General features: G+C 33.6%; 2 protein-coding genes across 3 annotated transcripts in view; one reads left to right on the forward strand and one right to left on the reverse strand.

Moving 5' to 3' along the window:
* LOC102600247 (aspartic proteinase-like protein 2) overlaps nucleotides 1-6,959 on the reverse strand; it is an 8,580-nt gene extending 1,621 nt beyond the window's left edge. The window contains exons 1-8 of one of the 2 annotated variants that reach the window (XM_006367187.2): nucleotides 6,508-6,959; nucleotides 5,402-5,531; nucleotides 5,065-5,297; nucleotides 3,562-3,740; nucleotides 2,304-2,401; nucleotides 1,468-1,541; nucleotides 1,265-1,361; nucleotides 1,072-1,135 (exon numbers count right to left, since the gene is read on the reverse strand). In XM_006367187.2, the coding sequence (XP_006367249.1) occupies nucleotides 1,072-1,135; nucleotides 1,265-1,361; nucleotides 1,468-1,541; nucleotides 2,304-2,401; nucleotides 3,562-3,740; nucleotides 5,065-5,297; nucleotides 5,402-5,531; nucleotides 6,508-6,779 (1,147 nt within the window). In that variant the 5' untranslated portion in view covers nucleotides 6,780-6,959. Of the gene's footprint in view, nucleotides 1-1,071; nucleotides 1,136-1,264; nucleotides 1,362-1,467; nucleotides 1,542-2,303; nucleotides 2,467-3,512; nucleotides 3,741-5,064; nucleotides 5,298-5,401; nucleotides 5,532-6,507 lie in introns of both variants that reach the window. The other variant, XM_006367186.2, reaches the window with a different exon arrangement.
* Nucleotides 6,960-11,006: 4,047 nt separating this feature from the next.
* LOC102600806 (DEAD-box ATP-dependent RNA helicase 38) lies at nucleotides 11,007-16,384 on the forward strand. The gene is made up of 8 exons (XM_006367188.2): nucleotides 11,007-11,324; nucleotides 11,447-11,740; nucleotides 12,575-12,802; nucleotides 13,104-13,169; nucleotides 14,581-14,997; nucleotides 15,176-15,287; nucleotides 15,400-15,485; nucleotides 15,992-16,384. The coding sequence occupies exons 1-8, from the start codon at nucleotides 11,046-11,048 to the stop codon at nucleotides 16,052-16,054; spliced, it is 1,545 nt and encodes a 514-aa protein (XP_006367250.1). The 5' UTR covers nucleotides 11,007-11,045; the 3' UTR covers nucleotides 16,055-16,384.
* The last annotated feature ends 1,147 nt before the right edge of the window (nucleotides 16,385-17,531 follow it).

Genomic DNA, 17,531 nt, shown 5'->3' on the forward strand with positions numbered 1-17,531 from the left:
CTCCCCCACCAACCTCCTCTTCTCGCGTGAGGGATATAGTATTACATAGTTGTTTCAAAGAATGGAGCATCTCATAGGGTATTAGGAGAAGATAGTCAAGCACACATAAAGTTGATCCATATTGCATTATATTCATCACTTCTCACAACAAATACTAGTTTTAGCTTTGGTCTATGGCCACATGCCGATTGTCAAAATTGCCACTTTTGATTTGAGTTTTCAACAGTGGACTATTGGAAACTATACAAACACTTTAGACCTCATCCCTTCAATTTGAGTTCACTGTTACTTGCTACATGAAAGGAATGAACAAGATACAAGCCCAAACAAATAATTCAGTTTCACTATTTACAGCTATAAGAAAGACAAACACAGAGCCAAGATATACAAAAGGCTGCTACATTATGTCCATGAACTACGTTACACCAAGAACTCTGCATCTGTTTCTACAACTGCTCTAGCGGACGACAATCTCCCTAGCCTATACAAGTACTTCTGAACCAACATTATCACAGAAACAGAAAGATCATAGCACAAGGTGTTTTCTATAATACAGACAGAACCTTTAGAAATGGAAGTGCAACCACATTCACAATATAATCTTTCTTTCCACTAATCAGCTTTCCATGAATTCCACTTTCTGCTCTCTTTGAACATCAGAGAACAACTGCCTGTGATAGATGTCTATACATGCTACCTTTCGGCTTATTTACAATTGTTTAACCTCACTGAAACCTCACTATGATAGCCTAAAGCTTCGAAGGATTTTATAAGAGCAAAGAACCAAGAAAGTCTAGTAATAGCAGGAAATGCATCTGGGCTAAGAAGGAAGCATATTTTTCATCCATGACTTGAGAAAGTAGTTGACAGCATAGAGGAGAATTCTTTGACTCTTTCAAATGAACATCAACATGCAAGGGACTGAAACTCCCAAACTTCAACGAAAATTTGTTAAGCACCCACAATACTCAAGCACACATGCATAAAGATTATCACCCACAATGTTATGCACCAACTAATGAAATTAATATGTAGATGAAGCACGAAGTAACCATTTATCCAGAAACCAACCTCCTAAGATTGTTAATCCTAGATCATTTACTTCAAATATAACACACCACATAGCAGCACCTTCCTGTTAAACACATAAAATAGAGTCACTTATCTTTGAAGTTCATAAAAATTAGAAGATAAAAGTAACTTGGCTATATGACCTTTTAGTAGAAGATGTTTAAATACAAAATATGCAGGTTCTAACACTCACCAAAAAGCCCATATGAGCAAGGTAGTCTGCTGGTCTTAAATCCATGGATGCATCACCAGCAAAGTTTAGAGACACTGGAGGAAAAATATCCTCGATGCTGTTTGAGGAATAGGGGGACATGCTCAAGTCACCAAAGAGGTGTGTATAGACCATTTAAGTTCTTATAACTACGATTAAACATTCATTGAAAACAAAAAAACAACCTTGAAGAAACTAGATAGCACGGCCTTTTCCCTGATATGATTGGCTTGGCTGAAGGTGAGACAATTGCAGTTATCTGCAGATGAATAAGTTAAAACAAAAGTAGAGAGAACTTGTTAATTAGTGATGCCCATCTGATCTGCACATTTTAGTGATTCGACTTTGCTGTTTCTCAAAGTAACTCCAAGAAGCAAGAAGGATTCAAACTTCACCAAAGATCAAGGATCCTATATAGAGATTTTCTATATCCATTGTAACTTAATCATAATGTTTTTTGAATATTTTGTGCTGCTCTAGCATGTCTTTTTTTTTTTTGATGACAAGGGAAACCAAATGTCTTTATGAACTAAATACCTTCTATTAGGATTTAGATAGATTCTTTTTTGGAGGTTTAATCATTATATTTTCTTGATTATTATTTAAATTGACTTCTTCTGGCAAGAATTGTTTACGTAATTGTACTTTTGATGATTTTGATTACTTGATCACCAATTAAATTGCCAAGGTAATTTAAGTTTACCAGGAAGAAGGAGAATTCAAGTCTAAAACCTGAATTGGATAGCCTTTGATTATACGGAGTCCGTTGATTATATTTGATTAATACTGACTAGAATCCCCACCGGAAAAGATGGTGATTATATAGGGGACAGATATATACCACTGACCTTAAGCATTCATCTTTAGATCAAGACTAATTCTGGATTATAATCGTAGCCTATGGTCCATAGGTATAACTTATAAGTTAATGGGCAAATATAACAGGTTCACTCAACAAAGAAATATAATTGTGGAAATTAATTTAAGAATGTTGGAGCAAATCGGGAAAAAAAACACTTACAGCACTGATAAAGGGTTCATAAGCTTCTGACGCAAGATAAACTAAAGTAGTACCAGAATCAACAATAGTTCCTCGATCATTAGAGGACACAAAAACTCCTGGATCAACAGGTAAAATTTGCCCATTAACAGCAATGCTCTGCAGATATACAGTGTAGTGAACCCTGCACGATTGGAGAAAAGAAACAAATAGATGACACCTCAACGATCCTCTTTCTGAGTACACACTATTAACAGTGCAAATAACTGATTGGAAGCACAAGCATGTCGGAGAACATCAAAAACTATCAAAAGTGGAATAAGTGTTGAGTACATGAAAGTAACCTATATGTTTGGGTAAGTTACATATAGTTACCTATATGTGAAGAGCAATCCATCTGGCATTCAAAACTAAATTGATGGATATATTGAAAGATTTTCACGTATTGATGTTGCCACCATATTTACATGTAGACTACTTTGAGAAACATAACACATCTTGAAACACCAAATAGAATACCAAGCCCTTGGACTGTTGTCTTATATCAAGAGCCTAATGTTGCTTAATCTCTACCAAGCTCTTGGACGGTGGATTGATATCGAGAAGGTAATGCTGCTTAATCACTTCTTCTCTCTTTCTTTTTCTGAGAAGGTGGGAATGTTGAGTGGCAGAGCCTAGAACTTATATAGGGGGATTCAGAACACCAACTTTGGACCCCCTTTACCACTGAACTATAATTTTTCCTAAAGTCAAGGGGATGCAACAATTTTTTTTTATTTGCACAGTATAATTCTTTTCATGAAGGGGGTTCCCCTCCTTCTTACTAGCTTCACCCCTGGTGCTGAGGGAGGGACAGTAGGGCGCTAAATATTTGCATCTGCTGCAGGATATCAACTTGATGCACAAATTACTTACAAACAATTCTAAGCAAGAAGGACTTATCATCTACTTTAACAGATATACAAGATGGAGAAGGTATAACGACCGGAACCAAATAGCACATAGGATCATTTTTTACATATTTTCATGCTCTACCAGTATCACAAGCTATCACAATGATTATCATATAACCTAAGGCATGCTTCATACATAACTTTTAATTTTAATTTTAATCTTTTTGATAACCGTGGAGTCCAGACCAGCTTTCGCGCACACTTTTAATTTCTTAACATTCTAATCTAGAACAAAACAGTTTAGTTATCATATAGAAATTAAAACAATAATACGTACTTTGACGGAACAAGGGGACTATAAACGATGCTCGGATTCAAAATCTCACCAAGAACTAGTATACCTCCACCATTGCCATCTCCTTTCAAACAATGTGAAAACACTTTTGGAGATATTCCATTTGAAGAGAGTTGAGATATTACTGAAAGACCTTGTTGACCAAGCCCAAAAATTCCATCAATTGCTCTATCCATCTTGGTCAGACCCCCAGACTGAGAGGTACTGCACCTGTTTTGATTTCAAATCAAAGTTTAAGAAGAAAATGCATGCACTGGCTAAAACTTACCACCATAAAACAAAGAGAACATTTAGCAATGGGGCCTATAGACATAGACTTATGAGAGAACAATCAAATACATACAAAAACGTCTAAAACATTGTGTCAAATGACATCTTCAAGCAGAAATGTTAGACCATGCATGAGACAACTCAACTCTATTTACTCAGTTTCCCTACAAAAAGAAATGAATTTAGTATTTATGCACATGTGATCACCATTGAAGCATTGCATTACCCATCAAGTAGAGAGAATCATGTTGCCTAATTACAAATGATTCAGATAGCTTCTAGGTGAAGTATGGTTTGCTACTAAAACAAAACCTTGATTAGTAAAAGTTCAATTATATTGATAAACTTTTACTTCTCTATAATACAGATCTTGTTAGTCCTATGTTAGCAAGACTACTAAATTTAAGTTGCTCGGACTCTTCATTTTCGGTGCCGCTCCCCTGTCGACACGACATGGGTGAGTGTGGAATCCGTATCAGATCTGGTCAAATGATTTTGGATACCTTGACCAAAATCAACGGAAAATAGATACAATGATTTATGTAATCAAAACAAAAGCTAAGGTGAAATTGAAGATAACAAAATACCTAGCATATTGAAATTTCTCTGTCAATCCTTTTCCTTATACCTCCTTCCGGGATTCAACTCCCAAGAATTAAAGAAAGACTTATGGAACTTGTGATCTTAAGCAGGCCACATTTGTATAAATGTTTGTCATTACTCATTAAGGGTAAAATGCAAAGTTTAAGTTAAATGGTTCCAAAATTTAGGAAGTTGCCATTATTTTTGGAAAGGATTAAAAAGAAACTTCGCCACATAAACAAGGAAGGAGGGTGAATGGAGGACATATTTGTAATCAGCGTTCCAAGACCTGATTTATACCTTACATGAAGCTTATTTTAAACATTAAGCAAATGCTCATGATAAAGTCATTTTGTATCACATAGATTTAAAAAAAACAGATTCATGCAAAAACCGAGTTCCTTGTTGAAGAAGTATGCCAAAATTCAATTTTACATGGAACAAAATGATGATCTAATCCTATTAGACCCCAATAGTATTAGTTTTTAACTTATCCATATTTTGATTTCACTGACTAGCCTCATATAGTGGGTCTTTTCTTTAAGAAAGGTTAGCCACATTAATCAAGTAATTAGGAGGTTCTTTTGGTTGACATCTCTTTTTAATAGGCTTTAATGATCGATATCAGTTCCACATACACATAAGAGTATATCAATATAGCCATCCAAGTAATCACACTCACCCAAAAACAATTGGTGATGAAGAGTTGGCAGTCAGTGAGGTTCCCAGGACCGTGTCAAAATATATCAAATCCGACACATAATAACCGGTTGTGCCACTGTTATCTCCATAATGGAAGGTGTAAGCACACTGATTTGTTTCTCTAGAGCACTCATCCGAAGCACACCTTCGGTCTGAACAAGAGATAAGAGATGCAGTTGATGAGCTCGCAGTGTCATAGAAGTTGAGCTCAACCTGCAATAACATATAGTGTTACGAAATTCTAAAAGAATTTTTTTGCTTTATCATAATTTATAAAGAAAGTGAAGTAACGACAGTGTGAAGGAAATAAGGTCTACCCCAAGTCCACTTGTTTGAGGACAATTGTTGCAGGAACCACATGTAACCCACAAGATATCACTTCCCGTATCAATCTGCACATTGTATTCTCTTGGTGGAGATCCCAGTTTGACTTTAGTATAATAAAAGCTAAAATTACAGCAAAAATAGAAAACCAAAAAAGATGATGGTCAATAACATTGGTTGGGAGAAAGAGTTGCACATTTACAGTATATACAAAGTGCTTAACAGCAATCACTAAATCATCAACTCCAATAACAACACAAAGAAATGCCATATTTGATCATATATTAGAAATTCCCATAAAACAAAGCACATCAATTTTAACTAAAAGTTCTACACCAGAACTAATAAACAATAAAAATTAAAGCAAAGAGACCAGAATCTAAAACCAAAATCCACATGTAGAAATGACATGGAAGTACTACCAACAATGAAACAGATAGCACATCATCATGAATGCTTTTCTATACCTTTCAATATCAGGAACGACCGAACCACCAATAACAAAATAACAAGCACATCATCATAAATGAAGTACAATTTTGTACGTTTCAACACCAGGAATCTCTCGCTCCAAGCCATTTCAAAAGAAGACCTTATAGAACAACAAATGCAAAATGGATGTGTGCACAAATGGTAGAATGTCAATATAATAATCCCAAGCACCATAGACTTTTTTTGATCAATTTTTTCTCAAACCAGATACGAATAAGTACAAATTTTCTTTCCATTTCAACCGATTCTCGTGTGCATCAAATAAATAAAAACTCTCTCCAGAGTATCACAGGCCATAACATCAAAAAGAATCAAACATTCCTGAAATTCGTGGAAATTACTATCCAAATAATTGACAATGAAGATTTAAAAAAGGAGCTCATCTCTGTATTCACGTTTACTTATCACATTTAGCTTCGTAACAGTCAAACAGTATCTACTTTGACCAAAAATTAAAATGCATTTTTTTCATCATATTAATACGTGAAGAATTGCAGCTTATATATTTTTCGTATCAATTTAGCTTTGAAAATTAGTTAAATTTGACAAATAAAAGTGAACGGAGAGAATAGTTAATCTTTCTAACCCGTCATAGTAACTAACATACCCGACTAGGAAGGGATCGGAGGAACCGATAACTGGAAAATTGCCGATTCCACCAGCGAAATTCTGCAACATTCGAGCATGCCTAGCTCGGTCTCTAGCTATGAGTTCCTCTAACTCAACACTGTGATTCACCGGAAACACTCTTTCTAAACGCAGCACTCCCGCCGGAAAACTTGCCCCAATTCTGCCGTCTTCTTCCACAGCAACAATAGCAATAGCGGCGGTAGCCGCCATCACCATCATCAACAACTTCATGCAATTGGCAGGCAGCATGAACACAATAAAATACAAATAAATTTTAGCTAAAACAGTATTGAAGTTCACAAATTCATCAAATTAGTACAGCCCAGAGCCAATTTTCGAAAAAAGAAAAGAAGAACTTTTTTTTTTTCTGAAATGTTATTTCAATTGAATTTCCTGAAAAAATCACACTAATTATCAACATTTTCCTAATACTCCTCTCTGTGTCTCTCCGACTTTGTCCGGTATTAACTTGGTACCTTTTAAAAATAATTAATAATAAAGATAATATTATTATTTTATTTTTTAACTTTATTAAATTTAACGCTTTAAAAAATGAGTTAAATGATAAATAGTATTTAATAGCAAGGGTAAAATAGATACAAAAAGTAAATTATGTCTTGATTTATTAAATTGAATAAGTATTGTTGGACAACTATTTTTCGTATAGTAGACAACTATTATTGACCGAGGGAGTAAAAAAATCATTACTCAGTCATTTTCGAATAAGTATTTGCTAATATATTTCTTTAATTTTAAAACTTATAAAATATGAACAAATTGTTTGATAGGAGTGTAAGATTGGTCTTAAGGTTTTATTTATGATATTTAATTAAGTGTCAAGAACCTTACTTTTATTCATAAAAACAATTATTTAATTGTCAATTAAATAAATTAAGAGAAAATAAAGAAATATTGAGCTTAAATAGGTTGATAGTTAGTCATATAGCAATATTTTTTTCTCTCTCGTCATAGAGCAATATAAAATTAAAAAGCCTCGCATCTTTACTGTTAACATTGATTTAGTTCTTCTTATGGTAAATTCTGAATTTCATTTGCAATTAAAATCTTAATTATAATTTTCTTAATGTTGGTGAATATAATTATTACGAAAGATTAATGTTGATTCAAATAATTGACATAGACAATAGATCAATATATATGATTAAAATTTCGTTGATCAATTGTATGGGCTCTGATTTTCTTGAATGATTTCATACGCAGGGTATATTTTTTTTGAGTTTTTACTGCTATGAATTTGTTTTCAATATTTATTAAGCATGTTCACATATGCAATTTCAAATATTTTGGCCTTTGATAAAGTAGATATCTACTTATTTTATCCATATCTTGCAAATTATGTTCTTAGTTTATATTTAAATATGCAGATGTTATATGTTAAGAAATAATCGATTTTAAAAATCAATTCAACTTTTAAAAGAAAATCAATTTTTAAAAAGAGTCACCACTTGATTTTTTAAAAGAAATTAAGAAAACTTTAATCTTATAAACTTTAACAAAATTAAATCTAAAAAATTTAAAGGTTTTTAAGGCATTTGAAGTGTCCACTAACGTTATCCGATAACTTGAAAAAAGACTTACTTGACTAACTTTTGAGCAAAAACACTTAAGAAGTAAATAAAGACATTTAAAATAACTTGAAAGAAAATTAACTTAGGAACATTTGAAATTAAATAATTTTAGAAGGAAAGCAAACTTTGTCAAAATTACTAAGTAAAGAAAGATAATTAAATAAAATCACTCAAATAAATCATCTTAACCAAATGGTTTGTTTTAAGAGATTTAATTAAGTTAAACCAAAGTTAAAATCAATTAAAACAAACAAAATACATGACAAAATTTAATTAAAGGAAAAACAAGCTATTGGGCCTCGCCCAAATATCATTTCTCAGGCCCAAATTTAGTTACTGCTCGCCTGCACTGGAATTTAACCCAAGTTGTTGCTACAATCCATTTTCGTCCCTGTATCAACTGTATATAGATATTGTATAGCAGTGTATATCGATTGATTTTTCTGTATATCAGATGTATACTAACATATACAGCCTATATATCTGCTCGATTGTTTACTTTCTTCCATCCCTGTATATTAGCTTTCCTTTTCTTTTGAATGAGTGATGAGGCTGACTCGAATACAAGAAGTTTGTTGGGATTCCATGGCCAACTCAAATACCAAAGAGATGAAGAGTCCATTGAGGACTAATATGGGATCACATGCACAAAAAGAGGATGAGAATTAGTAAAGATTATAATGATATCATTGGATAAAATACTCATGCTTCTCATAATAAAATAAAATAATAACACTATTGAAAGTTTTAACAGTAGTTTTTTAAAAAAAATTGTGAGTAAATGAAGATACACCACTGCCAAATGCTAATATATCATAAAGCAAGAAATCACAACTTATTCTACATATTAATGCAATAATTTGAAAGAAGAGATTGAGAAGCAAGAGGGGTACTATTTTATCTTGGGAAAAGGGTCTGATATACCCCTCAACTTTGTCATTTAGAGCTGATATATCTCTCGTTATGAAAGTGGCTCATATATACCCCTACTTATATACAAATGGCTCACATATATCCTTTCCCTCTAACGGAAATGAAAAAATAATAATTTTGGTTTCATTTTTTATTATTTAAAAAAAAAAAAAATAATCCCATACGGGTATATTTAATCTTCCTCAAACATTATTTTTTTTGACTTTTTTTTTTTGTTTCAATGACTAATTTAGATTTATTATTTTGATGGTCAAATTTATTTATGTTTTACTAATATTCTTGTAAAACTTATTATAGATGATCAATTTTTTTTCTTCAAATACAAAAATTAAATTACAATATAGACAAAAAAAATTTATTTTAAATTATAATATAGCCACAAAAAAATAGTTTTAGATTTTTTTCTTTACACTAAGGAATGAAAAAAAAAAATAAGAATCAGAAACTAAAATAATGAAAATCAAAGAAGTCAAAAAATAATTTATGTATGAAAAATATTGAAAGATACCTTGAACTTTGCTCGAAGAATCTTATATACCCCTAAATGATTTTTAAAAAAAATTATAAGTCAAAAATATAAGTTTAAAATTAATTTTTTCACTTCCGTTAAATGAAGGGTATATGTGAGCTCATTTTGTAACGGTAAGGGTATATGTGAGCCGTTTGTATAACGGTAAGGGTATATATGAGCCACTTTCATAACGAGGGGCATATCAGCTTCAAATAGCAAAGTTGAGGGGTATATCAGACCCTTTTCCCTTTTATCTTTAGCCATCATGTTTCAACAGTGATATTCACAAAGATACCATTATCCAAAATATAAGAAAGGATAGAGTTACAAGCAGCGGCGAAGCTAAAAATTTATGAATGGTGTCATTTTTACGTTTCAAGCTTTCACTAGTCTATGGTAATAACAACAATAATGAGGCATGAATAATGGAAGCAGAATCAAACTAGGTGTTCTTTTGTTCACTTTTAGCAGCTTTATAGTGATTTAGAATTTGTTTATTAACTTTAAATTAAATAATTACATTTAAGTTTTATTTCAAAATTTAATGAAAAGTCAAATTCATTGGAAATTTAATAAGCTACTAAATCTATATTTCTAATTAAGAGTGTAATTTAATTATCTTAGACAATTAAAGAAACAAGTTAATAACTTAGAGTAATAATAAAATAGGAGTGTTTCAATGATTATAAAACGCAGTTGTGGAAATTCAAACTCACACTGGTAGAGCTGGTCTTTCCCAGAAAAAAAGCAGTCAGGTCTTTTTTCGACCCTTAAGAGCAAGGCCCGTCCCACTCTCTCATCTACACAATTATCCGATCTTAGATGCTTTGTCGGAGAATCCAGATTTGATTGCTAACCATGACATAGTTGCAGTGTGAGCAGGAGAGCCTCACACCGCTGGGGCACAACATCTTGATGTGTTTGGGGGGGGGGGATGTATTAGAATTAATCATTGCAAATAGTATTTTACTTATATATACGGTATTATTTTCCGGTGAAAGGTGTTCAATTGGACACCCTCAAGGCACTGTAGCTCCGCCACTGGTTACAAGTTGCAACCTTCCTAGAAGGAGGTGGTGATACTGGATACTGTTTAATTCCGTAAATGGTTCTTGTTGTATTGATAATATTTCCTAGTTATAATCAAAAAAATTATAATTCAAAATTACAGAGATAGTTTAAAAAAATATTGAGGACATTGTATCATTTCTATAATTATTAACTTATTATCAATATATATCATTTTTTGTATAGAACTATATTTATTGAGACGAATATTATATTTATATTTAAATATAAAAATGGATTTTAAAATAACAATATTAAGAGTCCCTAAATTTGTGGAATAAAAAACTCTCTGGTGAATAATTTTTCAAAATAAATTCTTACCAGGATTAAAATTAGCGTCAGGCTCAAGCAACGCTGCCATATATATATTTACATCTCCTCTATTGACATTTTACTTTTGCTGCCACAATTCCAATGGCCGACACTTCCAGTACCTCCACTGCCACCAGTAGCACCGCCGCTTCTACGACAGCAAACCCACCGGAATCCAAAAGTTGGGCAGACCAAGCTGACGAGATCGATCAAGCTGAGCAGTCGGCAGACCAAGCCGACGAGATCGATCAAGCTGAGCAGTCTTCCGCTTCTAATGAAGAAGGCGCTACTGCCGAGATAAATATCGGATCTCTACAAGTCGATGAGTCCAAAAGAGACAACTCCACTCTCTCTGAGCCGGAAGATTCCAGCATACAAGCGGTACGTTTTTCCTCACTCTTTATTGTTTTTATTTTTGGATTTGATTCACTCTTTGGAGTTGAATAAGCTGATTTTGTTGTATTTTTTTAGCTAAATTAGGGTTTTATCAATGAAATATATAGGTTACATCTGGCGATACTATGTACAAATCAGCAAAGAGATTTGAGGATTTGAACTTATCTCCTGAGCTATTGAAGGGATTATATGTACAAATGCAGTTTGAGCGTCCTAGCAAGATTCAGGAAATTAGTTTGCCTATGATTCTTACGCCTCCGTACAAGAATCTTATTGCTCAGGCTCATAATGGTTCTGGTAAAACTACTTGCTTTGTGCTTGGGATGTTGAGTCGGATTGATCCAAAGCTTGCTGCCCCTCAAGCTCTCTGTATCTGTCCAACCAGAGAATTGGCTATTCAGGTATGATATAAGATGCGAATACCCTTTTTCTTCTTCTTTTTGTTGTTCATTTTTGTTTTCGCCTGCACCTGGATCTTGTTACTGGTAAAGAATTTCCTTTAACTTACTAAGGCTTAGGTAGATGGAAAGAAATCAACTTTTCCTTGTTGGCACCCAGGGGTGTGGCCAAGTTGCAATCAAGTGGTTGAGAGCCATGACGTCTTAAGTTCAAAACACTAGGTGACTCTTCCTATCTGTGGTGAGAGGTTAAATTAGCCGAGGTAGTCTCCCTAGATCTTTGATCAACATCATTGACCTAGGCCTATCTTTGGGTGCAACAATAATGTTGGCATTGGAGAATTAATTTCTTGCAGGATCAATTACTTCACAACTTTAATGCTTAGCTGAATAGAAAGTTTTGCGCAACATTATGCGTGTCAGATTATGCATGCTTTTTAGTTTTATATATGCTTCACTAGATATCTATTTCCAGAAAGGTATATGCTACACGACATATCTATATTATAGAAACTTTACCTACATTGCTTGTATATAATGTTGCCTGTATGGGTTATGTTTTATGTGTTCATGCATATAGTTTTTGAGATGGCCAGACATGATGCGAAGTATTCATATTTGATTTGATTGTTTGCCATCTGGAGTGGTGGTTTAAGCTGTTTTTTTAATGGGGAATTGTAGAATCAATTAGGAAGTTGAGGAAAGAATGATACTTTTTAGTGTTTTTACATTTCAAAGAAGAATTTAAGACGTTTCTTCATTATTCCGTTTCTTCATTATTCAACAAACAAAAAATACTTTAGAAGGTTTAGTTTTAAATGGTTGATAATGTTGCAGAATATGGAAGTGCTATTGAAGATGGGGAAGTTCACTGGCATAACATCAGAGTTAGGTATCCCAGCAGATTCTGCCAACTATATTCCAATTTCAAAACGGCCGCCTGTTACGGCACAAGTAGTGATTGGCACACCTGGGACTATAAACAAGTGGGTGACGGCAAGGAAACTGGGCATGAGTTGCATGAAAATTCTTGTGTTTGATGAAGCGGACCACATGTTGGCAGAGGTAATTGGTTCTCTATCCGCACTTGCTAGTGTTCCTTTGGATTTTTCCCCCTTTTGTTGATGTTTATTGTTATACATGTAATTTTTGAATTATTTAAATCACTTCTTGTTTTGTGTTTGTTGGTGTAAAAAATGGATTTAACCTTTGCTTTCTAAGATGAATGGCAGTGTTGAGCATAATGAGCTAGTTTTCTAGTTTCCAGTCTCATATTTAGGGATTTTGCTCCAAATGTTAAGAGTTTGTGCTTTGTCCTTTTATCAATTTTCAGTATCTGAAATGGTTTTTTTGTGTGCATGAACAGAGTGGTTTTCAGGATGATTCCATAAGAATAATGAAGGCAATCGTTAAAGCCAGCGTTAACTGCCAGGTTGGTTAAAGTTTGGCCTTTGTGCTTTCTAAATTTTCAGTTCACCTGATGATGGAATTATCTTTGAGGTTTTTGCTGCTGCGAATTGCTTAGTTTGTAATAAGAGTCTGAAAAACTTCATAGGCCACATGCAAAGTTGAGTCTCTCAAATGGTTGAGCCTTAGAGTGGCACATTACATTTTTCCTGATACAAAAGTGAAAAGAGAAACTTTTGCAGCATACCTAAATTTAGCATGTCAGAATTACAAATCAAATTGTATACTTGTTTTCTTATGATGGTGGTTCCGGGACAACTTACCTGCACTTATAATAATTTACCTCCTAAGTAAATCTTTTTACGGAAGGCCTAGACAGATATAGGAAGAGACTACCTATTGTTTTTTGCCTCTACTAGGGTTTAAACCCAGGCCTCCCATTGTCCATTCCAGCTTCAATGGTTGTTCGGTCATACCTTTGGTGCATCAAATTATTTTTTACAACAGTAGTAACTGTGCCTCAGTCGCAACTTAAGTTGAGGGTGAATCAAGACTGATCATGTCACTCCATTTTTCTTGAAACTGGTAAAGTTGCATTCTCTAATGATGGAGACCTTCAAAAAATTGTTAAGAACTCCTAAGGTACTTACAAAGAATTTACCAACTGTTCTGCTTCTTCTATACTATGTTCTGTTGTATACTCGAGCATAGTCCATTTGATCACTGTTAGACAGAAGAAGAAAGAGATGGTTATTTGTCTCTTCTTTCTCACAGTCCTGTCACTCCATTTAAACTCATCTCAGGCCAATACTATATAAAATAAATGTAGAAAGTAGTAAAATTTCTTTGTATTTTCTACTGATGTATAAAACGTATATCTCTCTGTAAGGAAGAACAACTCCTAGAAAAGTATAGGACGCAAAATAGAAGTGCAAGTGCTAACATGAATAGAACATTTCCTCATTCAGTAGGTATGTCCTTCATGGAGCATTTACCAAATTCAGTGTTCCAAAACTAACCAACTAAATTTGCTTTGAAGTACAACTGACAATGCACATAGCACTCACAGCTGCAAAACAATAAAGAGAAGCAAAATCGTTGCTAGTCTTTATCTCACTAGTAAAAAGGAATAGGGGCTGCCTCACGTTTCCTCTATATGTACGCATATGGGATAGGGAGTGTGAGTAGAATATCAAGCATCTTCACTTTTTTCATTTAGTGAGTACCGAGTATAGTCTGAGGCTTAAATTAAGGTGCATTTCATAGAGCTGGCTAATACCTGAGTTTATTTTCTGCAAAAAAGGGATGTGGTGAGGGCTGCAAATGGGTCTGTAAGTTGTTTATAATACATTATTCCTGATAAGCTTCCCCCATTGGACGATTATTTGGAAAAAAATTGATGTTGAACTTTTCTTTTTCATCATCTTAATTTGCAGGTGCTTCTGTTTTCTGCAACGTTTGGGGAAAATGTCAAAGCATTTGTGACAAAAATTGTTCAAGATCTTTTCGTGCAAGATTACAACCAAATGTTTGTGAAGAAAGAAGAACTTTCACTGGATTCAGTGAAGCAGTATAAAGTGCAGTGTCCAGATGAACTTTCAAAAATCATGGTGATTAAAGACAGAATACTTGAACTAGGACAGAAGGTGGGGCAAACAATTATATTCGTTCGTACCAGAAACAGTGCAAGTATGTTGCATAAGTCATTGGTTGACTATGGCTATGAAGTGACAACAATTCAAGGTGCTCTTAGGCAAGAAGACAGAGACAAAATAATCAAGGAGTTCAAAGATGGATTGACACAAATTCTTATATCAACTGATCTTCTTGCTCGTGGATTTGACCAATCACAGGTAACTTTAGATTTGAGGCTTTCCAGTTGCCAACCTTATATATGCTATACAAGTTTGTTTCTTCTTCTGGATGTGAAGCTTGTTGTGTAGCAATAATATTTAATCTCTTTCTTTCTTGATTTCTGTCTTGGTGGTTAACATTTAGAAAATCTTAAAAGCTATTATAATCTGTTTGCAGGTTAATTTGGTGGTTAATTATGACCTCCCTGTGAGACATGAGAGTCCAACAGAGCCAGATCATGAGGTATACCTGCATCGGATTGGTAGAGCAGGACGTTTTGGACGCAAAGGTAATTTGTTGTCACTTTCTTATGCATGCTTCCTTGATAGATTAATGGCTGAAAATGAGCCACATATAAATGTTATGAACTTTATGCAACACTTCCCTCTTGTGTTGAGCAGGTGCGATATTCAACTTGCTGTGCAGTGACCGAGACAACATGCTAATGTCAAAGATTGAGAACCATTTCAACCATCAAGTGGCTGAGGCATGTATCTATTGTTTACGTTACTGCATTTTGGGCTTTTCTTTATTTTTGACGCTTAGGATCCTATCCAAAAAATTTGTAGGATTAGGTCATACGTGCATACAGGTGCTTAGCATCTGACTGCTTATGTTCATGGTCTTCTAAATAAGGCTGGAGATATAGTATCATGATTAACTATACACAGGGTTGGTAATTTGTGGCCTGAAATTAGTTTAAAGTATATTACCCCCAGTTAAGATGGAACAAACTTACCTCTTTAGAATTTCGTCATTGTGTGTGTGAGGAGGGGAGTGGGGGTGCAGTAAAAACTAAAAACTTATAATACAATTCCGAGTGAAATGCAGATGTGATTCAAGATAAAGATAAGATGAACAAAGCATTTAGGATTATGGTCGAATGCTGCTATTCACAGGAAAAAGAATCTAGGCAATTTCTAATTCAATTTGGTATTTATCCATGGGACATAACATTAGACTCAAGTTAATTGTTTCATGTTGGTTATGCAGATTCCCTCATGGAATAGTGAAGAAGACTTTGAAAATGCTCTGAAGATAGCTGGCTTGCTGTAAGCCGAGTAGAATGTTGGTTAGCAGATCTCAGGAGGGATGCTCTACTTATTTAGATGTTTCCACTGTTGAGTTTTGACAACATCTATATATTTCACTGAAGCAGCATCAGTAATAGACTCCGATCGAGTCTTGTCCAGTGTGTAGTTTTTCTTAATGTCTTGCTAGATTTTGTTATATTTATCGACTTCGAGTAAAACAATAGTGGCTGGCTGGTAATCAACACATTTGTATCGTTGACAGAGCAGTGCTCCTGAAAGGCTTTTCTTCTTGATTGCTCTCATGCTTCACTTACAACTATCCCAACCTAAATATTACCTAAAATTGTGGCTAGGATTTTTTTCTTCCTTTTCTTATTTTTATTTTTTTATACCACTTTTCGTGAGGAATGATTGAGGTGACGAACAAATTGATATTTCATATCCACTAATAGAAAATATTCATATCTCAATTATGTTTCTCTACTCTGCATATAATATAAAGATTAATCATAAAATGCAACCACACAAAATATTAGTACTACTATTGGATATTGTTCTAAGTACTCAAAAAATATTACTAATTAATTAATAGTGTAATAGACTAATACCATATGATTTCCTAATTTTTTCTTTTTTATATAAACCATTATAGTTAATTAAGTTGAACCCATTCAACATATATAGTTTAGGTTTCCTTTTTTTGGGTTTTCTTGTTCGAGAAGATGCTAAACCTTGTTTGAGACAAAATTCATAAACAACGCTAGGTGTGTTTGGTAGGTAGAAAAATGTTTTCACGAAAAATATTTTTATAGAAAATAAATAATTTTTTTGCTTATTTTTGTTATTCGATAAGTAAGCAAAACTTAGTGGAGAGGTGGTGGAGGAAGAGTTACGGAGGGAAGAGATGGGATGAGATGAAATGAGGAGGACTGAAATGTCACTTATAAAATTGTATTTCTTATATATTTTCATTAGAAATTTTTTCTAAGATATCGGAGAATATTTAGGTTTATCTTCAACTAACATACTATTTCTCTTCCGTCCTTTTTTACTTGTCAAAATTTGACTTGGAACACCTATTATAAAATAATGATTGGTATAATGAATTTACCATTTTACCCCTAGTAATTGATAGAGTATTAAACATATTTACTCACTACATTTTTTCAAAGATATTAACTCAATGTTAATAAATTGAGGATATAATAGGAAGACGAAAATTGTCCTTCCTTAATTTGTCAAAAGTAACAAGTAAAAAGAAAAATCAAATTAGAAAATACGTAACAAGTAAATTGAGACGGAGAAAGTGTAACTAGTGGAGGTAAGATTATGGGAGATGAGGAGGACTGAAACGCCACTTACGAAATCTGTATTCTTTATTTTCATTAGAAATTCATTTTTCTAGGATATCGAAAAATGTTATTGTCCATACCAATCGCCTTCAATTTAGGTTTATCTTCAACTAACATACTACAAACTAGTTCCACTTTTAGTCTTAC

Source organism: Solanum tuberosum, unplaced genomic scaffold (assembly GCF_000226075.1).
Source record: "Solanum tuberosum cultivar DM 1-3 516 R44 unplaced genomic scaffold, SolTub_3.0 scf00736, whole genome shotgun sequence".
NCBI classification, from domain to species: Eukaryota; Viridiplantae; Streptophyta; class Magnoliopsida; order Solanales; family Solanaceae; genus Solanum; species Solanum tuberosum.